The sequence below is a fragment of the Solea solea genome, chromosome 5 (assembly GCF_958295425.1).
Source record: "Solea solea chromosome 5, fSolSol10.1, whole genome shotgun sequence".
Taxonomy (NCBI): Eukaryota; Metazoa; Chordata; class Actinopteri; order Pleuronectiformes; family Soleidae; genus Solea; species Solea solea.
In genome coordinates this window covers 23,523,349-23,548,287 of record NC_081138.1, presented here as the reverse complement: position 1 = coordinate 23,548,287, position 24,939 = coordinate 23,523,349, and the positions used below count along the sequence as shown (strand labels likewise).

At 40.5% G+C, this 24,939-nt stretch overlaps 2 protein-coding genes across 14 annotated transcripts in view; both read left to right on the top strand.

The window, feature by feature from the left end:
• ppfia1 (PTPRF interacting protein alpha 1) overlaps window positions 1-7,935 on the top strand; it is a 39,207-nt gene extending 31,272 nt beyond the window's left edge. For 3 of the 11 annotated variants that reach the window (XM_058629837.1, XM_058629834.1, XM_058629840.1), the window contains 8 exons: window positions 151-213; window positions 1,888-1,914; window positions 2,370-2,545; window positions 2,885-2,982; window positions 4,485-4,660; window positions 4,970-5,038; window positions 5,177-5,348; window positions 6,310-7,935. In XM_058629837.1, the coding sequence (XP_058485820.1) occupies window positions 151-213; window positions 1,888-1,914; window positions 2,370-2,545; window positions 2,885-2,982; window positions 4,485-4,660; window positions 4,970-5,038; window positions 5,177-5,348; window positions 6,310-6,371 (843 nt within the window). In that variant the 3' untranslated portion in view covers window positions 6,372-7,935. Of the gene's footprint in view, window positions 1-150; window positions 214-1,887; window positions 1,915-2,369; window positions 2,546-2,884; window positions 2,983-4,484; window positions 4,661-4,969; window positions 5,039-5,176; window positions 5,349-5,527; window positions 5,591-6,287 lie in introns of all 11 variants that reach the window. The other 8 variants (XM_058629838.1, XM_058629835.1, XM_058629839.1 and 5 more) reach the window with 5 other exon arrangements.
• A 1,043-nt stretch (window positions 7,936-8,978) lies between these two features.
• Window positions 8,979-24,455, top strand: LOC131459758 (src substrate protein p85-like). 3 transcript variants are annotated; one of them, XM_058629846.1, is made up of 16 exons: window positions 8,979-9,133; window positions 11,406-11,514; window positions 11,613-11,686; window positions 11,785-11,914; window positions 12,420-12,530; window positions 13,208-13,262; window positions 14,434-14,544; window positions 14,968-15,078; window positions 16,019-16,129; window positions 18,946-19,056; window positions 20,572-20,627; window positions 20,707-20,776; window positions 20,852-21,081; window positions 22,138-22,270; window positions 22,478-22,546; window positions 23,098-24,455. In XM_058629846.1, the coding sequence occupies exons 2-16, from the start codon at window positions 11,431-11,433 to the stop codon at window positions 23,232-23,234; spliced, it is 1,593 nt and encodes a 530-aa protein (XP_058485829.1). In that variant the 5' UTR covers window positions 8,979-9,133; window positions 11,406-11,430; the 3' UTR covers window positions 23,235-24,455. The 3 variants fall into 3 exon arrangements, with proteins under 3 accessions (XP_058485829.1, XP_058485831.1, XP_058485830.1); XM_058629847.1 differs by lacking the exon at window positions 8,979-9,133 and adding an exon at window positions 9,541-9,643; XM_058629848.1 differs by lacking the exon at window positions 18,946-19,056.
• Window positions 24,456-24,939: the final 484 nt, after the last annotated feature.

The window sequence follows — 24,939 nt, the reverse complement described above, 5'->3', positions numbered from 1 at the left end:
ATAATCTTCTAATAACAGTTAATGGTAACAAAAAACAAGCACTTGTTGATTTTTTTTGTTCTCTCCAACCTGTTCTCTGTCTGTCTCACTACCTCTTTGCATACTTTTCTCACTTTTCTCACTTGTGACTGGGGCTTGCCACTTGATCAGAGCACAGGAAATGTTTGGGTCACACATGAAGAGATGGAAAGTTTGGCAGCCACGCCGACAACGGTTAGTTCATTTTGATTGGCCGAACGCTGGTGGCTTCTGGCATCGGCAGTGTTGTGACTATAGATGCTTGTTACGAGTTGCCTCCAGGACACCAGATGTCAGTGACTGCATGCATGCGTGCATGTTTTGATGATTAAAATCAATGTCGATGACTCCAGTTTTAATCGAAAATCCTGCATCACATTACCTCTGGCTTCCTGGAGACTCGCGGGGCAATTTGTGACAAAGCCGCTCTCTTTCTGCTAGCTTGTAGTGTGTCTGTTTTCATAGTTGTGGTTGATGTTAGCAGTTAGACCTGAATGTGTGTACTGTATGCCTTTATATTAGCTGGTGTTTTGTGTGTATTTGTGTTCCAACCATAGTGTGTATGTACTAGGATGTACATTTGGAATTATTTTTTTAGCCAACTGTTAATCAATGGTCATTATTTGATGATCAAAAGAGTAGTTCATTTTTTCAAGTGTGATTGTATGAAGTACTAATATATGGTTAGCGCTGATTGTGCCATGCTCAACTTCTGTGCCAAAAACTAGCTTGAGCTGTGTGGACTTGTTCACTGAAAACAAGGCTGTCGGGGGGGACACACAAGAAAAAGAAGGGATATATGTATGTATAGCCATTTAACAAAAGGCTCATACAACCTCATACAGCCACACTTCAGAAAACCTGGATGTTGTATAATCAATTAGTGTCTGATATTGTTTTTTTTTTACTTTTGGTTAATTTTTATTGTGTGTGTGTATAAACAGTGGAGCACAGGGATCATCATCGTCATACACAGTCAGAACTCGACCAATCCTGATGCAGTTGATCTAAGATGCACCGACATCTTATTGCTGATGAGATGTTCCAGGAGTTGTTCATACTGTTTAACTGATAGTATTAACAGTCAAATGTATTGTTGTTGGTTCATTGTGAACTGGTAGCAATGAGCATCTAATGCCATACATGCTATGTTGTGGCGGTCTTCACACGTGGTCCATTTTAGCCTTCCAAACAAACTTGGAGAAATGACTCAGCTTTTTTTTGCATGCATATGCACACACCCACCAGGCACGCAAGTTAAAAAACACAAACAAACTCTGAAGCAAACTGATACCAGATCTCCCCAGGAGGAGAACAGATTATGGTTAGAGTTTGCTTAATCTGCGCTTTGTTAAAAGCAAAGTGTGCATAAATTCTCACCCCTGCTGTCTGTTTTTTCCACTGGCAAAGCAGAAATGATCTGTATTCCAGAGTATGAACAGAAAGAGGACTGAGACCCCTTCAGAACTGAAGTGACGACTGCAAAGATAATGCAGTGCTCTTTCAAATAAAGGACCACCTGTGAGAAACACCCTGTCACTGCGTTTGCTTTAAAGTTAAATTTTTGCAGAACTTTGATACAGAAACATGTAACAGGCAATTATACAATTTGTGATCTTTTATATTTATTGTTTAGGAGATCATTTATAGCTATTTTTAAAATCTAAAAGAACTCATAATGACTCCATCCATATCACTCACTCTTACACTGGTAGTTTTTTTCCCCCTCATTGTTTATTGGTCTGGTTTGTAGTTCTATCCGTTTGATATTTTTCACATTGAGCGTCTTTTAACCCTGCACTGCTGCCTCACTAACCCCTCACCTGTCTCTTCTTCTCACCATGCTCACTCTAACCACGTTAACACCAGGAGGATGACGAGGGCAGCTGGGCCCAGGTTTGCACATGTTTCCCTGAAAACTCACGTCTGCTCACCTTCTAATTATTTTCCATTTACCCTCATCCTTGACTCTCAGTCCTGTTGTTTTAACAAAAGTAATTGAAAATTCTAGTTAAAGAATTCTGACAGATATCTTGAAATCTAATCTAAACTGTAAAGGTGAACTGATGCAACCGATGCATCCTACCTCCTCCGTCTGCTCCCTTTTCAAACCTCTGCTCCCAAAACACACAGAACACACTGTGCTTGAAGGGTCGAGGATAAGTTATTGGGACGATGGCTCTGTAAAGCCTAGTCCACACCTGAAGTAGTTGCTGTTTGCTGCTAATGATCGGGTCACAGATTTTTTGTTTTCAGTAATCTGGATCGGTAATCACTTTATTACAGAATATGCTTCACTTGGCATGCTTTCATCAGAGACACTGGTCAAGCCTGTTCTTCTCTGCCCACAGACTTTGGCATATGGAGACATGAATCATGAGTGGATTGGTAACGAATGGCTACCCAGCCTCGGTTTACCACAGTACCGCTCCTACTTCATGGAGTCCCTAGTAGATGCCCGTATGCTTGACCACCTCACCAAGAAGGACCTCAGAGGACAGCTCAAGATGGTGGACAGCTTCCACAGGTAAAACAAGCCGGAGGTTCATTATTATTATTAATTGAGGATGTCTCAGTCTTGTTCACGTATAGAATCTGAGCCGATCTGGGCCTGGGTAAATGCCACTGCAGGCCTTTTTCCAAGCACTGGTCACAAAGCTGTTTGGGGCAACCCTCCTATTAATATTATTAATAAATGTCCAAACTCGATGTAATTTTCCCATATTGTACTTATGAACTTTTGGCCATGCCTTTGATTCATGTGTTCCATAGAGTGCCCTGTCGTGTTAAGACATACACAAAAAAGAATGAATGTCAGTGTTCCAGAGTAGATTTTGCTGAGGAACTCTCTGTGTCCCTGCATCAGGAATAGTTTTCAGTGTGGAGTGATGTGTCTGAGGAGGCTCAACTACGACAGGAAGGAGCTGGAGAGGAAGCGAGAGGAGTCTCAGCTAGAGATGAGAGGTAAACATGCTGCTCACAACTAAGCCATGTCTCAATTCAGGAGCATCTTTCTTCAGATGACACCATGTACTACATGTGATTTTCCAATTGCTTTATGGCTGTCAGTCAACAACTGAGATTAACTCTGTAACTTCAGGCACTCAGTGTGACCTGTAAAACAGTACTGCACAAAAGTCTTAAGCTACCATTAAATTTGTTGTAGCAATGCTATAATGACCATATAGTGTAATTATTTGCCAATAACTTGATTGGAATACATCCAGAAAATACAGGAAACTGATGCTGTTTTAGAATAATATTTTTTTTCAGGGAAAAACGTCTTATATGGAGTATATCAAGTTAAAGTGTCAAGCATTTAGTGTGACCTACACTTACAACAACAACAATAACTGTTCCCTGGTTCTTAAACCTGGAGTAGAACCCTAAATAATGTTACTGGAAAAACCTGTTTTCCCTACTATTTACTGTTGAAAAATATGTGATGTGGAAAAGGTGTGTTATACCAGGTCTATTCAAGACATGCTTGATCAGTTCATACACACAAACCTGGTACTTAATGTCTAAAATCTTGGTTTTTGTATGTTGTTGGCTGCCATCATCTCCTGTCAAAACATTTGTCTGGTGTAAACTGATAGGTTGGGCCACCTATAGTTTCCTTCACTGTTTAAGGATGTGACAACACATTTGTAGGGTTTCAAGATTCAAGAGACCATAGAAATGTTTTACTGAACCATGTACCGTTCATATTTTCAAGCAAGTGGACATTACCTAATCCTATGCATCAGTCTAGAGTTCGGCTCAGGCTGCATTTTTCTGTCTGAACATGAGGGAATGTTGATTGAAGACGTGTTTTGATGATGATGAAGATGTTTTGCCCAAGCCTTACAAATACCCGACACAGTTAGAGGGAGCTGAAGCACAATCTGACTGTAATGCCTTTATTTATGTTATGGCAAACGATATATGTTATCGTTACATCCAGGAGGAAGCGACTATTAGCCCCATCAACACACAGGCACGCACATATACAAGCAAGTCGCACACATCGTGTGTTATCACTTATGAGTATAATAAAAATGAAGGCTCACCATTAAGAACCATCAGTTCTACTTGATGTTGAACTGTAACTGCTGATAACTATTTACATAATCCAATCATTGTGGTTTGAGTTGTTGAAACACGAGGTCAATCACTATCCGTTTCTACTTATTATCACTTATTTTACTTGTTATATTACTATTTAGTAAATGTTTACCTGTATTTTCAACAAAGCAATAAAAAAGTGTTTTCTCTGGGTTCTCCGTTTCCCTCCTACAGTCCAAAAACATGCAGAGGTTAATTGATAAACAAATTTGACGCTGATGCTCTACAACAGACTTGCAACCCCGCCTTTAGCTCTATATCAGCAATGATTGGGTCCAGTGAGCCCTGCGACCCTCGTGTGGATGATAAAGCAGTAGACAATGAATGTAAGTTGGATGTCTGTTACTCTGTTGTTTCAGATGTGCTGGTGTGGAGTAATGAACGTTTGATTAGCTGGGTTCAGGCCATCGGACTTAAAGAGTACAGCAGCAACCTGTACGAGAGCGGAGTCCACGGGGCACTGCTCGCCCTTGATGAAACCTTTGACTACAACACCCTGGCTCTACTGTTACAGATTCCAACACAGAACACACAGGTAGACACAACACACACAGACATCCACACCCTTATGCACATCTAATGATCAAGCACTCTTGGCTGAACATAACTTAAGTACATAAGGTAAAGTTTCAGTTTTTTGAAGTGTTGTTGTATGACTTAAAACCCTTACTGCATGGTGGAGGGGTAGAAGCTGGGTAGTGAGTTGGGAGAGATAAAGGCAGATAAAGTTCCTGTTTTTTTTCCTTTCTGTAACTGTAACTGTAACTGTAATATATTTGAATTTGTCCCATATCATGACTTCAGCAACTATCTGATCTTTATCTACTCCTCTTCTCTTCTTTAGGCCAGAGCAACTCTTGATCGTGAATTCAACAGTCTGATGGCCATTGGTACAGAGAGAAGAGTGGAAGAGGTGACCGGACACACACACACACATACACACGCCCTTACGCTGGAACACAAACCCAGTGTGAAGCCATTTGTGAAAATAACACACACATTCTTTTCCATACCTCTTTCTATCGCTCTTTCTCTGCCGCCTCTTTTCAAGGATGACGATAAGAACTTTCGCCGAGCTCCATCGTGGAGGAAGAAGTTCAGGCCCAAAGACATGAGGGGAGTCTCCTTGGGCGTGTCGGACACGCTCCCTGCCAACTTCCGGGTGACCAGCAGCAGCAGCACGGCATCTCCCTCCACACAGCCAAAGAGGAGTCCAATGGATGGTAAGTGGAAGGAGAAAGTCTTTCCGTGAGTGTGCGTGCGTGTACTCAGTCGAATCTTCTCTGCAAAGCTCTTGAGCCCTAATTCCTTGTCTACTTGATGAATGGCTTTGCAGTTTGTTTATGATGCTGTGACTAACGGCATGTCTTTGCATGTGATTCTTGCCAACATGGAAACACAGGAAGTCAGTCTATACAGAGGCTGGACACTGCCACAGTCAGGACCTACTCTTGTTAACACAATGGTAAGATGTCATGCATCATCATCATTCTAGTCCTTTGAATTATGAGCCCATTCAGACCTGATAATAACATCCATCTTGATTTGATTCTGAAACTAATTCTGGCCACATTCTTTTACATAATATGTAAACATTCATTTGTCCTCACAAATCGTTACAGATCGCGTCCTCAGCTGACAATCCTCTAGAGCACTGCAGTTTTACAGTATTATATTTTATGACTGTGCCATTTGAAAGCCTTGATTCAGTGACACAAAGTTGCCAAACAAAGCAGCAGTAGATCATTAGCTCCCTTGACTCCCCGAGCTAAAAACATTGAGTGGCTGTTCATCAGCAGTACATCCTTTCAGTTTTCAATTGGAAAAGACAAGAAAAGATATCATAGAATTAAGTGGGTGTAGAATTTATTAGGTGAGCCTTTTCTTAAAATCCTCTTTTCCCCCTTAAATACCAGGTCTGAACGAGGCCACAGAAACAATCAGAGCATTCCTCACTGCACACCTGCTCCTTTCTTTCCTAGCAGAAGAAAGCTTTCTTGAACTGGACTTTTCTGCTCTATTAACGCACGTTTTACGCCTCTCCTCTCCTCTCTTTCCCCTTTGTGTCGTCACCCCCCCTCCTCCATTTTCACCCCACCTGTTCCTCGGCTTCTGTCCTGCTTCTCCTCTTGTGTTTGTTCATCTCTCTTTCCCCTTTTCAGTTTATCCTCATTATTTCTATAGGTAGCCACTGGTCAGAGGATGAAGGGGAATTCCCTGCGTTCAAGACCAGGATGATGAACTGAACTCACTATCAAGGACTCTAAAAAGATGTTGTTTTTTTTGTTGTTGTCATCACAGAGAAAGACCTTTCTACTTCGTATCCCTAGAGGAAACGTTCTAGATTTATCAACGTTGTTTTATTTATGCCGACTGATGGGACATTTAATTGATTTTAGAATTTTATTATGTAATCATTTTTTCCCCCTCTATTCCCTTAATCATTACACGTTTTAAACACAAATACACATTTCTCCGCTGTGCCCATGTTAAGCTCTGCTCTCAGATGTATGTAACTGAATGTTTTAACTGTCTGGAGTTTGTATATTTCTACCAACAGACATTTTATCTATAATCTTTTTTTTTATAATCCTGATTCTATTGACCAGATGTATGTTTTTTCCTCTTTGAATTCTAATCATTGATTTTATGCTCAAGTGACTTTGATATGTGATATAACTTAATTCATATCCTTTGCCCTTTTTAACTGTTGTAATTTTTTTTTTAGCTTATTACCTGTACTTTTGTGTAAATGCATTTCTTAGGTCAAAGGATGTGTGAATATCAGACAAATTGCTGGAGTTGTCGGACAGTTTCACAAACTTGTCAGCACTGTGAGTCGCCCATCACCTGTGAAATAACTGCTGGTGAGCCAGGTGATGGAGGCAACAGATATCATGTGAAACACACAGAATATTTTCCTTTTCTCTTTATTTTTCCATATCTGTGATACCAAAATGAAACTCTGGAATTTATGAATAAAGCCATATATAATTAGTAGCGGGGGAAGGAGGGGTACAGAGGGCTTAATTCAGATGCAAGTGAAATCAGAAATTCAGGTTCTCTCTAGTTGACCTTGCATGCAGAAACTCCCCCACAAATCCCCACCCAACCCCACAACCTGCACGTCCCTTTAACAAAAACAAACCTTCCTCACCTCTGGAGAAACACACTCAGGCTCCGTTGTACACAAGGACTTGAAATGCGTACAGAGTCCAAAGTGTGGAAACTCCTTCGATGGACCAACTTCACTGAGGCCTCAGTTGATCCCCGCTTAACTAAGTGACCCTGAAAGCGGTATGATCCACTTAAACCCCTTTTTTTTCTTTTCTTTTTTTTAAGAAAACAAAAAAAACATTGAAGATTTTATATCGAGCCTCATTGTTTCTTAACTGCTCTGTCCTCTGTTCTTATTTATTACTCATCCACTTTGTGTTTTTGTCAGTTCTTCATTCAGAGTTCATGCCTGATTCGTTCTTCCTCGTGTCTGCGTTTGTCCTGTTTGCTTTCACAACACAGGTTCCACTGAACGACAAGGAACCAAAGAGTTTTCTGTCTTTTTCTCCCACATGACATTTAGTCAAAGCTTCACGTAGACACCTTTTTTCTTGTTTGTGATGTAGTCATGAAGACACAGTGCAATTTATGTTGCTGTTGTTTTTATTCCCACTCTCCCTGTTGAAATTTCTTATCTTGTAACAATGATGTACAGTCTGAGTACTTATAAACTATTTTTATCACAGTATTATTTATTGCTTACTTTCAATAAAATACTGAAACTTATTTTCCACTGCAAATGAGAAAACTGAAGCTTGAGCTTCTTTTTTTGTCTCCTCACTTGAACAAGTAAAGACAGTATAGAAGTTTCTGTTGCGTAAAAGATCTTTGTTTTGTCTATCAAGTAAATGTGGCTGAACACAAAGCTTGGTGCATGGAAAGGTGGTTACCCAGAATTCACAACACTTGTTGCACTATTAAAGAATAATCCCCAAGAGACCAAGAAGTGGACATGCCTAAACTTCAAACTTTATACTTAATTATGTTTATACAGCCTTTCCAGACAAATCAATTCAAAGTGCTTTGACTGACAACACAAACTAAATTATAATAACAATTTGGAAATTCAGGTTTTGAGGTGTATGCAAATTGACTAATTTTAAAACACCTGAATGCTTTGTAAAAGTAATGGAAACCATTATTAGTTATTGGTTATCAAGAGGTTTTAGTTGTTGCCATCTTTCATTTTTGGGTATATTTTCAGTAACAACCATGAAGCTCAAAACACACTGACCAACATGAGCCATGTCCTACACTGACCTGCGAGTGGCAGTAATGAAGCCTACTGCTGGTGTGAAGCTTGTGAAGACTTAACTGAGGTCCAACATGAGTCTGGAAAGACTTTTTATTTGTGTATGTGTGATTTAAAGAATATTTAAAATGTGTGTATAGTTTTATATGTATTTATGTTTTAAAAAAAATATACAGTATAATAAATGTTAATGAGGTTTGATAAGCATTGTTATGAGGGCTTGGTGTGTACAGGTGATGAGGGTGGGGACTGGAGGGATGGTGAAGGGCCCCACTTGAGAGTCTTTGCCTGGGCCCCCCAGATTCTAGGATCCTCTCTGACTTTACTGATCCCAAAACTGGCAAATTATTGGATGTAGAAAAGATGTAGAGAAATCTTTTGCATGGACAGTTTCATATTCATAAAATGGTCGGAGAGAAACTCTAATTTTTCACCCTAGTTTGTAAATTAAATGAGCCCATTAAACGATTTTGTTCGCCGTCTCTTTAAAAAAAAAACATTGTAATTATTATGAAAGCTGAATAAAGTTTTTAAGGGGAAAAAAAGACAGGGATACTGGGAGAGCCGGAAGTGCACTGCCGTGGACTGAGACATTTCTGGTTCTTACCCATCAACAGTCAATCCGGGAGCAGAGCACGTCCACCGGGCCGAGGACCAAACACATTTATTCCCAAGTCGAAGCTTCGTTTGTCGTGGACGGTGAGTTCTGTGTGACACTATGAGCGTGGAGTGTGAAGTAAAATGGCTCTCACTGACTCACTTATTCCAGAGGGAGGGATGTTAGCTTTAGCGTGCTAGCTAAATGGAAAACTGGGACAAAAAATAAGCAGAGCTGCAGCTGCTATTTTAGCTTGATATTGAAACATGTTTTTTCATATGTCTTTATTATGATGATGAAAATGATGATATAGAAATCCCTCAGCGGTGACACGTTCGTGAACAGGTCCTGTTCAGAGCCAGTCTGACCCGAAATCCTGTAAGTGGGTCCGCTGACACAGCAGTGGTGTGCGGTCATTAAATACCACAGAGGAGACCGTGATGCGTTCACGTGTACTTTGATTACAAGAAGAACAAACTCCACCGATATAAATGTTCGCTGCGAACTATCCAGTGTCTCTTCCACACGGAAAAACGGTGGATAATATGGGGGTAGTGGACCGTGCTAACTGATCCTTGTTAACGGACTTTATGTCGTGCTCAGGTTCACAGGTGTGTGCTCAGAGTCAGACAATTCATTATGTTCTTTTATATGTTCTAATGTTTGTAATGTCGATGGGTGTGGTGGCTGTGTTTTCCTGTCCTGCTGAAAGTTGGGACTCGCTGCTGCTTCCTGGTCTGAGCCACGTCCCCTGCTAATACTGAGCTAATTCTCAGTCAATGTGCTGAGTCAGGATTTGGGATTGGTACAGAAAGCTTTTTGTTTGTTCCCCAATCGATGTCGTATTATCGAAAATCAAGGCACACAAACTATAACACTGTGTTTTAACTCAACCGCGTCCGTCTCGGTGCTGCAATCAAAGACAAGACATTTGGTCTGAAGTGGCATCGACTTACTGTAAATGCAAAGATCTAGTCAATCATTAAGGCACATAGACACGATGACTGCGACCTACTGAAGTTCAAACCGAGCATCAGAATGGGATAGAGAGGTGATTCTGATTTGACTTTGTTGTTGGGGCTATTCGGAGTATTTTAGAAATTGAGCTACTGAGGTTTTCACACACAACTCAATCTAAGGTTTACAGAGAATGGTCCAAAAAGGGGAAAAAAATCCAATGGTCAGCTCTTCTAGCAGCAGAAATGCCTTGTTGATCCCCAAAATCAGACAAGAGTTACTTGACTGGTTTAGTATGATAACAGGCAACAGTAGTAATCAATCATTACTGCTAAGGTATGCAGAGCATGTTGAACCTTGACAACAGCAGCTGAAGACCATGTGCCACTTCTGTCACTTTAGTAGTTGTCCTCTGGTTTTGAGTGTATGTATGATTACTCACAGATCTGTGTCCCTAGTAGGCTGCAACTAATAATTATTTTCTTATTCCATGAACCTGTAGATTATTTTCTAGACTAACCGGAGACTTGTTTAGTCCGTAAAAATGTCAGAACATGTTGAAAAATGTTGATTGGTGTTTTCCACACCTGGAAATGATGATGTGCTCGAATGTCCACAAACCAAAAATAATTCAATGATTACTTTGTTAAGAAACCAGAAAATATTCACATTTAAGAAGGTGAAAAATCTGAAAGCTTATGCTAATATTTGAAAAAAAGACAACACAAATATCAAGTTAATTGACAATTGATTTGGTAATCAATTAATAATCAGCCAGAGTTGATCGGAAGGTTCACAAATTGGAGACTCTGTTGTTCACAAAACCCCACTTTTGTGATGCTTTCCTGAGATGCAGTGATGTTATCGTAATAAAATCACTGGGTCAGTTAGAGGCATAAAGGATTTGGCTAAAAAGTCACATTTCAACATGGGGTTTGTTTCCTGTTGTTTATATTGTGTTTGTCTTAATGATGAGGTGCCTTCTGGGACAAGAGAAACATTTATTTTGACTTCTCTAACCCCTTCAGTGTCGTTATGGTGGTAATTAAGTTGTTATTTCCGCTAAATACACAGATTTTCTTTGTGGACATTGGTGTTGGAGAGTGACCAGAACTAATTTTGAGGTTTCAGAAAACATTTTTCAACTTTTTTTAAAGTAAATAGTTGATTAATTGAGAAAATAATCAACTGATTAATTGATGATTGATGAATTAGTTGCAGTCCTAGACTTAATATTTTTTTAAGGAGAGCCTTTAGTTAAATGGATAATATCTGTATGTTATATCTTCTATTTGACGGAGCAAGCATATGTGTTTCATTTTCTATGCAGGGGGCTTGCACAGTACAGTCAGCATTGACCTCACATGGCTACAAAAAAAGTGCTTAAGTGCTTCTGTGAATTTTTTTGTTTTTCAGTTTGCGTGGCAGAGGCTCACTGAAGATGTGGAAGGCAGCAGCAGGACAGTCGATCAAGGTGGACGTTGACGACGGTGGAGACGACTGGGAGACTGACCCTGACTTTGAGGTACCCTATGTTCACCTACTCCTCTTCTCTCCTCCACCTCCTCCTTTTGCTCTATCCTTCATTGCTCCTCACTGCTATTTCTTATCCTGGATTTCTAGAATGACGTGTCAGAGAAGGAGCAGCGCTGGGGGGCCAAGACGGTTTCTGGTTCGGGACATCAGGAGCACATAGAGTGAGAAATCTGGCTGATTTTGTTCTTTCCTATATTAATATTATTTAATATTAATGTTAAGGAATGATTCATCATGTGTCTCCCCTCCCTTGTTTAAGTATCCACCGGCTGCGTGAGACGGTTTCGACCGAGCACACCAGCTTGAAGCAAAAGGAGTTGGAGACCATGCCCAAGGCTTCGCATGGATATGGAGGAAAGTTCGGAGTCCAGCAGGACCGCATGGACAAGGTGAGAGACACTGGACTGACACAGGTGGATTAAGATGTAAAGGTTTTTGTCATATGCATAGTTTTATGTTTTCAAAGCCCAAAATGATCATTGTGTCAACCAGATGATTGATCCTACAATATCTATCTATGTCCTCTGAGCTCTGTTTGTTTTGTCAAGATTTTAATTCTTTACCACTAACCTGAATTAGTTCTGTATTAAACAATGCTGCTTCTTCTTCTCCTGGTTTAATTTGTGTTAATGAAGTAATTTAAGCACATTAGATTTTTTTTACCTGTGGATCTTTAAATACACTCTGTATTCAAAGAGAAATTATGATGCAATAAAATGCATCATTAGTCAAATATGAATCGAATCAGAATTGTCAATTACCTAGAGATCCTCAACACTGTGTGAGTCCTATGTGGGTGACTGAGACTTTTGGCTGTGCTGATCTTTGCATGACTCCTCACAAAAATCCCAAACAAACAGGAAACATGGTGTTAAAAAACGTTTTCTTCTTCAGTCCGCTGTAGGTCACGAATACCAGAGCAAGTTGTCGAAGCACTGCTCCCAGACGGACACATCCAAGGGCTTTGGAGGAAAATATGGCGTGCAGTCAGACCGCGTTGACCAGGTATTTCCTGTTGCTGTGAGCTGAAACAAAAAAAACAAACATCTGCATTGAGCCTCTTTCAGAAAGCGTTCATATCGATTATGACGTGAAGGCTTCATGTTTTCATGTTGTACGACCATCCAGCCCATTCTAAAACCATTCTGGACCTGTCAGATAGTTTCTGACAGGTCCAGAAATGCCAACCCTGAGTAGCTGTTCCTTTGTCATTTATCCAGTTCAAAAGTATATTCTTCCTGACGGCCAATGTAAGAATCAGAGTGTGTTATCTGAAAGTGAAGGTAATGTTTTTATATGAGGTACACATATCTGTAGCTGACTGTGCTGTGCATGCTGCTTGTGCCTGGAACCAGTTTGAGAAAGGGATATTTGCTCTTATTGCAAACATGGCTGCTATCAGAAAAAGCACATTTTAACCACTTAACAAATAAAATCTACACTATTTTAAGATATAGTGACCAACATATTCTTAAAATAGACACTTAAGCTGAAATCAAGCCACCCTTGATGAACACATAACTTAAAACCAGTCTACATTATTTAACCTGTTCTTAAATGGATCAAACTTATAAGCTGTTGTTTTTTTGTTTTTAAGCTGTCATTGTTTATAGCTGTGACGGTAGTAAAACAAGCACAGACAGATCAGTTGAATAATAATGTTCGTTCTTGTCTCATTCCAGTCTGCACTTGGGTTCGAGTATGCTGGAAAAACCGAGAAACATGCCTCGCAAAAAGGTAATGTCAGGACTTGTTGCTTTTTCCACCTGAGCTTCGCTTTACCAGCCTTTTATGTTTCCAGATGTTTTGCAGGAGACACTTGTGGCTTGAGTGTGTAGCTGGTTACCAGCTGTTCCATGTGTGCTCCATGATCAGATTATGCTGCACAGACACAAATGCTTGGAACATGTTTATTGGTGCTGATCCTTCAGCTGATCTTTTGTTTTTGTTTTACTAGTTACAGTTTAATATGTAATTGTCAGAGTCAGGTTTGTACTTTTTTAGGGTTCCCATGGTCATGAAATTCATGGAGAAGTTTTGAAAGTTTTCTATACCTAGAAAAGGTTCCCAATTCTGAATTTAGCCACTCATCAAAAGGCTCACCTAATGACCTTAAATGTACATGTTAAGCTGCAAATTAAAGTTAGCACATTATGACAATGCTCGATGGGCTTTTTTGGTAACTTTGTATCACTGGAACATCTAAATCTGAACAAAATAATTTTAAATCCAGAAGTCACCAACTAACACATTTGAACTTATGGATGGATATTAGTGGATCAACATCTCCTGTGCCATGACATACAAGTCACCAATTTCCTTCATAAACTGATGCACAGAGCGAATGGTTTACAAAAGGATTCAAACTTCAGGAAAAGCCTGTCTGACAGTAAGATAAAGCAGGAAACATATTCTTAAGATATCAGATATCAGAGTCTTTTGTTAAATCCTCTCTCTGAGTGCCTGCATGTCTAATGCGGGACTTTTGTGCAGGGCATCACAAAGGTTGTGCACACTGAAGACAGACTTGTCTATGTGTCAGTACCTCATACAACCACACTTCAAAAAGCCTGCACTGTTGCTTAAATATTGTGGGAATGAGAAATGAGAAGTGTAAAAATACTTTCAGTTCACTGCTGTCAGCTGAGGAGGTGGTCTTTAACAAGTCCTGGTGACAGATAAATAATAAAGACAAAATATAAAGACAAATTCAGGACGTCCGCACCTGCATTGAGCGATAAAACACTTCATCAGGATCGATGACGGCGATGACAGTATTGTTTTAACTGTTTTATTCATCATAATAAGTATTGATGGAGTTATAGTAAATGGGTTACTCCAGGACCAATTGGTTACACCCTGCTTCACCCTGACTTTGACCCTTGCCCCTCCCTGCTTTGCTGTTTAGACTACTCCAGTGGGTTTGGGGGGCGATATGGAGTGCAGACAGATCGTGTCGACCAGAGTGCAGTGGGCTTCGATTACCAGGGCAAAACTGAGAAACACGAGTCCCAGAAAGGTTTGTCGAGGCATCCTGCTACACAACATTGCCATTAACCTGCAAAGAACCAGTTCAACACTAACACACCTACAGACAGCCTATACTGAGACAGTGGGAACATCTTTACACAGGTCCTGACACAGTCATGTTATTTTGTCTTCCTTCCTCTTCCTTCATTCCTCGGCCTTTGTTTGCTTCTGTAAACTTTGCTTTCACCTCAGCTGCATGTGTGATGTGTGTAACATTTCCCACATTAGTTCCCACACCATTACCCAGCTGAAGTTAGACATATCAATTTGTATTTATGTTTGTGAATGGGTATGGGTGTAAACACTATTATATAAATAAAGACAACTTATCGTTACGTTAGATTTCATTAACTCTTCATCTCTTTTTTTTTCCCCTGATCTCTTCTCCCCCTTCTCTTCTTTTCATTGGCAGATTACTCCAAAGGCTTTGGTGGCAAGTTTGGTGTCGAGATGGACAAGGTGGACAAAAGTGCTGTGGGCTTCGAGTACCAGGGAAAAACGGAGAGGCACGAGTCACAGAAAGGTACATGGCACATCTTTTTTTTTATATAGATTTTTACCCTTATGGACAGATGTAACTGTTGATTCTGAACAGTTTACAACATTCTGCCATCTATTATTTCTTTACACATTTTATTTTTGCTTGACAGTAACACAAATATCACAATTTCTGACTCTGACCTAAACTATGGGGGAAGGATTAATAAAATAATATTCAATATGTGAGAATTAAATATATTATAAAACACAACGCGTGCGTGCGTGCATGCGTGCGTGCGTGCGTGTGTGTGTCCTGCAGCTTCCTGCCTGACACACCTGCTCGGCCTTTACTGCTAGGCCAAGAACAGGCAGCCTGTAGATATGGGCTGCCATTGACGGTGAAGGTGACCGTGAGCTGAGTTTGCTGTCTATGTTTGTATATAAGATAAGAAGTTCCTCTAACGAAGCTCATTATGGTAATGCAGGTGTCACAGCAGTTACAGGCACAAAATAAATCAATTTCACATAAGATTAAATTAGAACTTGAGACAGTTAGACACGAAACATATGCATATTTCTAGCAGTGTCCTCATGCTATCAGATCATGTTATCACATGTTCTGATAAGAGTCAGAACCAGAGGAGAGATAACATTTATTTCAATGTTTGTAAATTCTGTGCTCTTCAGATGTCCGTGAGTAAAGTCATTAAATGACACTTTTCGACTGCATCCATTCTCCTCATCTTGAATAAAGTTGCACTCTTTCATTGCTTATGATCTTCAGGGAGGTAGCTGACACATTGTTCTAAAATGACCAGAGAAATTACTATATTCTTGTTAGCTGTAGTACTTCTATAAAACACTACATGAACTGTGATTTCACAGACAATGTAAGCGATGAAGGAAAAAACGGGTATCAGAATGGATTAATGAGTGTGTTAATGATGTCATGATGTGTTTGTGTGTGTGTTTTTTTTCTGCAGACTATGTGAAAGGCTTTGGCGGCAAGTTTGGCGTGCAGACGGACAGACAGGATAAATCAGCACTGGGATGGGACCATCAGGAGAAACTGCAGCTCCACGAGTCTCAGAAAGGTACTGGATCTGTTTTGGTCCTATGAGGTTGCGTTTGACCAAACTAACACAAGTACAAGAGTGTGCTGCCTGTGAATCAGTATTTTGATTAAACTTTGATTAAATCTGTGTGACATGACAAAAGGTAAAGAAAAATTACGATGCACTCAGATGTGTACATTTCTTTAAAACATTAACACCAATGTTTCCCTGTCACACACGATGAAGAAGTGACCACGGCTTCTTCTTTGGTTGAATTTGTTGTGAGATTCCTCCCTCAAAGTTCAGGTTCTGAGCTCATTTTTATGTGGTCATAACGTAACCACAGCACAGTTTGTTAATGTGTAACATCGCCATGTTCCAAGTGAGCAAGTAGAGCTAAGTCCTTTAACAAGAATGTACAGGAGATGCCTCTAGGACTTTGGTTGATGTGCGCGTTTTGTGTACCAGGAACACGAAGTACGCTGGTACAGTTTAATGCTCTAAAAGTACACATTTTTACGCCGGGTTCACACTGAATGTGTGCGCGTGCAACGTAGCAGAACTGCTGTGAGTGGGTGTTCACACTGGCCGTGTTAGGGTTGCCTGACTTTCCACAGTATCAATATGTTTATGATTTCATGTTCCCAATTTTTCTTCTGGCGTGTGTGTGTGTGTGTGTTTGCCAGCTTGGCTTGTCCTTTCAAATTTGAGACAGGCTGATTAAAAATGGCCTGTTCAAAATCAGTCGTTCATTGAATTATACTCAAACGTCAGAAGTAGGGTTAGAGAGAGTACATGGGCGTGCGTCTATGCTGCAAACTTTCTCTGCTCTTCCCTGTTGATTTTGAGTGATTTTTGTAAACAAATACTCTGGTAAAATACACAAATAAATAGCTTTATTTACGATGACATTTATGTATAAACATAATCCTTTTCTCATTTGTTAAGTATGATCGTTGGTCATGTCGCTTCTCGAACCTAAGCCTAACCTGCTGCCTTTTTGCTTTAGGGAGAGTATAATAATTATATAATTATGTAATAACAATAATAATGATAATTATAACCTACACTGGGATTTCCTGTTGTTGTAGACTCATTCATGTTTTTCATGTATTCAGGTTCAGCCAGGACAGTAAAACTACTGCACTATAAAGGTGTCTGTTTTATGTCATGTTGCCCAGTACATTGTCAATATCATCATCAGATCTTCTCTGAAAAAATTAGAGGTGAAATTTGAGCTCAAACGTGCAAAGCGTGCGAAGCGTGCAAAGACATTTTTTGCAAAGTTGGCAACATCCAAACATCAGAATCAATCACTTTGTAACATGAACATTTTTTTAAAAAGGCAATGTGTTCACTGCTTCCCTGTTTTCACTTTGTTGGAAATCTCACAACAAACGGCAGTGTTTCCTACCAAGTTTTTTAAATCGAAACTGAAGGAAATCATTGTACACACAAAGAGCCCATTGTGAGTTTTTTACTGTGTAACATTTATTTACTCTCAGCGCCACACTTCAGCTCTGATGTGGTTTAACTGGTGGCTTTGGTTTCGTCTTTCAAAGGTTGATGACTTCCTCAGTCTGCGGTTTTAAAAGGGGGAAGTGATCCAGAACTGAGTCTCTCTCAGAACACATTGAAATAAGAGCCTTTGTTCCCTTTGACTCCTGATGGCATCAGAGTTATTCTGTGCATCAGTTTAATGAAAGTGCTCAGATTAATTTCAGCATCTGACAAAGATATTTCAGGGATGTTACCAGATCTAAATATTCATTCTTCACCACCCACCACACATGGCAAATTGTACCACTAGCAAATGTTCAGCAGTTGACTTTAGGGCTGCAGCTAAAGATTATTTTCATAATCCATTCATCTGTTGATTAGTTTCTTGGTTACCGAGTACTTGTTTGGTCCGTGAAACGTCAGAAAATGTTGAAAAATGTTTACCAAACCTTGATATGATGATGTTTTCAAATGGCAAAGGCTTGAACGTAGCAGACGTTTGAAGTTGCACACTTTAGCTTTAAACTAGAAATTCCTTCAGGTCTGTATGGAAGAATAACAGGATGTGGCACAAAGAAGTTCAGTCTGGGAATGAAGTGAATGTTTTATCCAGTCAGAGCAGTGACTGACAGCAGTGAGTGGTAGTAGTCTTCACATCTTCAAAGTGAAGCCAATCTGCAATATCTTTTTATCCTCTTTTCTTTTGAATGGCTGTCAGAGGGTGAATTCAAATCTAAAAATAGATATGCATAACAATAACAACAACAACAAATATTTCCAACAGTCAAATTGTATTTTTCTGCATTTTGGTATTCTGTAAAATAGGACCACTGATACTGACACATCTGTGAGAGACTCGCACCTAATTAGTAGAATTAGAATTAACATGTTTTTTTCCCCCTGCTTTAAGACATTAATGTATCTCTGTCATTTCACTAAACCTGTCTCTGAGCCCTTGAAGTGTCGCTGTGTGTGTCATTGTCTCTATATGTTTGTCTTACAATGAGGGGTGTAACCGTACACAGATAATATAGTTTGGTGCAGACCTGGGCTCGACTGTAGCTTCATACATTTTGCATTAGCGGCCTGCTACTGCAAAATTATTACCTTTCCACTGCAAAATTATTACCTTTACACTTCAAAATTATTACCTTTCCTGTTTTCAGCATAAGAGAGTGTGACTGTTGTCTTGTCTTTTCCTTTATTGTATATTCGTTTGATATAATTTAATATAATTTGATTTCTCATTTTGATCTGGTTCATGTACAGTTACACCCCTACTTTAATGTATGTTTGTAATGTGTGTTGGCGTCTGTCCATATATGTGTATATGTATGTGTTGTGTTGTATTGCAGACTATAAGCGTGGGTTTGGAGGGCAGTATGGGGTTCAGGCGGAGAGGCAGGACCAGTGTGCCCTCGGCTTTGAGCACAAGGAGAGCCTGGCCAAGCACGAGTCCCAGAAAGGCACATAAACTCACCAGATCCCACCTTCCCTGAACTCAGCACCCATTCCCTCCTCTCCTGACCCGCTTCCCCCTTTGACGTGTACCTACCCTTCCCATCTGAGCTTATTTTCTGGACAAAGCTTTTTTTTTTTTTTTTTCTTAAATAAGTGATGGACACAGCTTCCTTTCCTGACAGACACAACCCTCCTGGTCTGTTACAGACCCTCCCACCTCTGTAGCACTAACTGATGAACATGAACAGTGTGGGCAAACAATGAGACTGGTGTATTGCAGTCTAATTATCAAAAAAAATCCCATGAGAACACACAAACCTATTTTGCCTTTCTGTTCCTGTTTTACCCTGTCCGTTTTTATATATCTGTCACTTGTCCTTCCCCTGTCCGTCCCTCTCAGCCTCAAACACTTTTGTCCTGCTGAAGACATAAATCTTAAACAGGACACAACTTCAGGGGAAAACTTTTTAAATACTTTTCTACAAAAAGGTGGGGAGTGTTGTTATTTAAACAAGGGGAATTGGCACATTAGTTGAGGACTTGTGGACACATAGTACATAGTTGGTTTTGGCTTTTTCTTGGGATTTATTGACTAAAATGTAGATTATCACCAGTATTATATTTTATTACTAATTAATGTTTTTTTAAAAGATATTTGACGCCACATAAAAGATTGATAAAGTGGCAATTTAAAGCTAAAATGTGTCCCCAGGTCAGTTACCAAGCGGGGCAACAGTAGACCAACAGCTACATTTCCCCTGCAAGCTGAAAATGCAGATTTTCCTTAGGAAAAGGGAAATGATTTTAAGATTCCAAATACCTAATCTGTTAGATTAGGTATAGAGAGGTTCGATCTTTGTGTCCCTGCTGGTAGCCATGTTTCAGTAAGAGCAGATGTCTGGACAAAGTTAGCGCTGACCGTGTCATATATCCCATTGTTTGTATGTGCTGCTCAGGTCGGACAGGTTTTAATTCCTTAGCATTATTTATTATTCATTTATTTGACCTATTTTTAATTCTATCACCGGCACTTTATTGGAATGAACCACACTCTTTTTGGCCCGTTCCCTTCTGTCACTGCTGCACTGAGGCTGCTCATTTTGCTTATGACTTTATTTTGTGCATGATGTCATGTGGTCATTTCACTGTGACCTCCAGCTGCAGCCCCACAGACACGGCAGTAGTAGACCTCCAGGGCTGCGACTGAGCCAACATGGCCGCATGTCCCCTATGTTAAGATTATCTTGTCACTTTTTTCGCATCATTTTTCTTTCTTTTTTATATATATTTTGCATGAGCTTGTCAGTCTGTCATGGCTCAGCAGTTTTCCTGTGAGTGAAAAAAACAAAACAGTCTGCTTCATCTGAACCTGCAGACCAGACATTTCACATCAAGTGTGATGGATTGAAAGCAAATCAATGAACTCCATTAGTCCTGGTCTCAGGTGTGACGGTGCCGACTGTGGTTGAATCATTTAAGTGAGACAGGATGTGACCTTGATTTATCTCCTTTGTCACTAGATTATTCTAAAGGGTTTGGAGGAAAGTTTGGTGTCCAGAATGACAGGATGGATAAGGTAAGTGTGTCTGTGTTAGTGTGTGTAGTTCTTCCGCCGCGCAGGCCCCGTCTCATGTTTTTGTCTGTCTTGTGGACAGAGTGCGGGGACATTTGAAGACGTGGAGAAGCCGACCTCATCTTACCAGAAAACCAAACCTGTGGAGGCTGGTGAGTTTTCATCTGCTGCCGATGTGTTTGAATGCAAACGTTTGGCATCACGTGACGTCACTTCCTGATTTGCAGCCGGCAGCAGCACAGGAAGCATCAAGGCCCGCTTCGAGAACATCTCCAAGCAGAAAGAGGAGGAGGACAGGAAGAGGGCGGAGGAAGAGCGAGCGCGTCGACAGGCCAAGGAGAAGCAGGAGCAGGAGGAGGCGCGGCGTAAGATCGAAGAAACGCCCAAGGCTCCATCTCCCGCCCCTGCTGCGAGTCCCAGTCCCGCTCCCAGCCCAACACCACCTGTCCAACATCATGTGAGCCTCACACTGTCATATTGAACTGCAGTATCTGTTCCATATGTTCCATACCATACATTCTTTTGCGGGGGCAGTAGTGGCTCATTTGGCAATATATCTTTGAAATTTCTACTTATCTCTTGCATTATCTTATCCAAACAACGGTAAAGTTGGCACTGGACGCACTGGTTCCCTCACTGTGTCACCTGCCAAGTTCAAAGCCTCTGACCTGTTGGACCGCTATGTATTTAACAGTCAGACAGACGCTCCTTACATTTATAGAGAGATAGAAACCAATCTGATCACACACAGTAACACTTGGTTGTATCAGTGTCATAAGAACTACCTAAAACTATTATGTTTTCAAACATTTATTTGACCTGTGCTTTAATTATCTTCACTTTGATCCATGTCCCATCTGTTAACATAGATGGGGCGGGGCTTATGAGCGATAATGCAGCTGTCATGTCCTTGATTGGGGGTTTGATTCTTTTACGTGCGTGTCTGAAATCTGTCCCCAGGACTCATTTAAGACAGCTGATGTCCTCTGTGGTGGTTCAGTGGTTAAAATAGCAAGTAGTGCTTTGATTCCCTCATCTCCTCCAGTTGCTTCTCTCCCTTTACTTGTAATTCGAGCCATTACAGATTAACATCAGACACGTCTGTAGTGTTAGACTGAAAAAAAACATTCTCACATACCGAAATGGCAGCCGTGTTTATTTGCACACTTAACAAGAAAGTGAGATCCGATCAAAAGTGGCACCAGGAGAATCGAAGCGGAGTTGCAGATATTGTAAATGTTGACATTATTGTGCAGCTCTATATATTTTGACAGGATAGACCTTTTGTTGTTTTTGATGTCTGTACAACTGTGCTTCGTTATCAGGAAAGTCAAATCTGTATATATTGAGCCACATCGGTCAGCCCAAGGAAGAAAAGAGACATTGAAATGAAAATGTTTCCTTCACAGGACTGACTGATATCATAGGACAGTCAAACAAGTATATGACACAAGCATTATTGTCTCGTGGGAGTCAGTTTAGTTGACATCAGATTATCGATTTGTCTCATTAGGTCACAGAGGAAGCGACGTTCAACGCTGCTGCAGAGAACGGAGAGCAGCTGTACAAGGAGGAACCGCAGAGTCGGTACGAGCCGCCACAGGAGGATCTCTACCAGACGCCTGAGGAACCTGCGGCTGCCACAGGTATAGCTGTCACCTTATCTGTGTCGTTTAGAGAAATGAAAATGTTTGTTGTTGAAGCCGAGTTCACGCTACAGGACTTTCATGATGTACTGTCCTGGGGATTCTTTGCAGTCGCTTTGAATTAACAGTGACCATCATCATGCCCAACATGATCTTTCATCAGGAAGAGTTGTTCCAAAGTAACACATTCTTTTTCCCCTCCTGCAGAAGAGCAGCAGTATGAGTACGGTGAGGACCTTGGGGTGACGGCGGTGGCGCTCTACGACTACCAAGCAGGTGAGAGACGCGGTGAACGAACGAAGTGACGCCAACATTTTAACACAAATGTGACATCATCAGGATCAATGACCAAAAGATCACAAAAGAGCAAACATGGCTTTAAGGGAGGCGGGTCGAGGAGTGTTTACTTACAGTTTTTAGGCACTTTTCCGTTAGGGTGCCGTCTCTATTGATGCCCTTTATTTTCTGTGTTGTTTTTCCTCTCTGTGGAATTTATTGGTGACGTACTCTGTGTAGCACTAGTGTCGCACATGATGCTATTTACCCAAATGGCTACATAACGTAAGTAGGGGATACCTATTGATTTGGCGATATATCGTCATCCTTCCACGTGCAATACGATATCGATATCTTATGATCATACAGTGAGTCGCCCTGTGATTCTCAGCTCCAGTATGGAGGTTAATGCTGAAACTTTGAACAAATTTATCTGATCACTTCAACCTAAATGTTTTTACCCAGTTTATTACCAGAAATATTTAGAAATGTGGGATCACATCAATCCACAGCAGCTTCCTCTTTTGCTCATCACTCACTTCCTGTTTCAGCTGGCGACGACGAGATCTCCTTCGACCCAGACGACATCATCACCAACATCGAGATGATCGATGAAGGCTGGTGGCGAGGCGTGTGCAGAGGCTCCTACGGCCTTTTCCCCGCCAACTACGTGGAGGTTCGGCAGTGATGACTCCGCCCCCGCGTCACAGACAACGTTGAGCGTCTCTGTGTCCCTCGTGCAGAGAAAAAAGGATGGAGATGATTTCAGAGCCACTTTTCTTTTTTTCCCCACGCTTTTTCCTCATGTTAGTGCTTCAACGCCGTCCGAGACTTCGTCCTCGGGTGTTTTCCGTCTGTCGTCCTCTCGCCCTCTGTTCCTCCCTCTGTCCCCGTTGGACATCATTTTGTTTCTCCGTGTGCAGCAGTAGACGAGCAAGAGTTATCTCAGCATTCAGAGCGGAGTTAACTCCTTGCGCTGCGCCTTCGCTCTGAAATAGTTAAAGCTACAGGTTGCGGTGTCCTGAAAACTCAGAGTTTCAGAGTTAATTTTCGATTCCTGATTTTAGAGATTAATTTCTCACCAAAGAGCAAAGACACACTTGTCTCAGATGAGTCTCATGCTCAGTAGTTAACATCGAACAAAACCCTTTTTTTTTTTATATATATATGTATATTGATGGTTATATATATACTGGACCAAAAAGCTGACAACCCTCTGTGCTTCTTGGTCTGTGAGTAAAGTTTTTCTGTGTTTCACTCGAGTTTAATGTTGGCGTCAAACTGCACTTGTTGAGTATTGGTGAAAAAGTGTTTTCTCTGAAAATCAGGTCCAATGGCTTGATTCTATTTGATGAGTAATGATAATGATAAGGCTTCATCCTTTACACACAATGTTTCCAGCAACAATACAGATAATCGTGTTATTTTAATCATCTTCAGACATGATGCAATTGAAAGTTCTGATGCTTTGAGGAATATAAAAAAATCAAATAAACCTGTCTTTGTATGTCGAAGGATGTGGACCACACTGTATTTGTGGATGTTCAGGGTTTGTTTGTTTGTGTCATAATGTGTTTGTTGACACACATGAGGCATGATGATGACAACGGCTGACTTCCCTCATCATGGCCTAACATTGTTGCCAACCTGAAGAGTGAATGGGTGAGTGCAGAAAAACATCAGGCTGGTGCAAAGGTAAGAGGCCTTTGATGTGTGTCTGTGAGTGTGTGTGTGTGTGTGTATGTGTATGTGTGAGGGCTTTCACAGAATTTGTCTTTGGGGTTTTATAATAAAAAAGTGACCTTTTCAAATGCATTATTTGATCTGTACCTCTGTTCGCTCAAGTCACATTATATGCTTGTTACTTCTTTTTTTTTTTTTAGTTTCAATAAACTGAATGATGACATTGTTTGTGCATCTGTTAGTATCGCCATTATTATGTGTCCACATTTGTCTGTCCGTGACCAGACCAGTTGAAAAAGTAAATGTTTAATTTTTAAACCATAACGTTTAAATAAAAAATGGGCTTTGACACAAAGTTTGACCGTCTGGAATTACCATTACAGATAAAAGTGAAGACAAGAGGGTCAAAAAAGGCATGTTTGTATGTCGTCAAAAATCAGTCCAAAAAGTCATAGGTTAGTATGTCGTCCAAAATCAGTCAAAAAAGTCATAGGTTAGTATGTCGTCCAAAATCAGTCCAAAAAGTCATAGGTTAGTATGTCTTCCAAAATCAGTCAAAAAAGTCATAGGTTAGTATGTCGTCCAAAATCAGTCAAAAAAGCTATAGGTTAGTATGTCGTCCAAAATCAGTCAAAAATTCATAGGTTAGTTTGTCGTCCAATATCAGTCCAAAAAGTCATAGGTTAGTATGTCGTCCAGAATCAGTCAAA

Coding starts and splice junctions, on each gene's coding strand:
- LOC131459758 (XM_058629846.1), top strand. CDS start 11,431: ATGTGGAAGGCAGCAGCAGGACAGTCGATCAAGGTGGACGTTGACGAC. Junction 16,130..18,945: donor GCTCCACGAGTCTCAGAAAG/GTACTGGATCTG, acceptor GTTGTATTGCAG/ACTATAAGCGTGGGTTTGGA. Junction 19,057..20,571: donor CAAGCACGAGTCCCAGAAAG/GCACATAAACTC, acceptor CTTTGTCACTAG/ATTATTCTAAAGGGTTTGGA.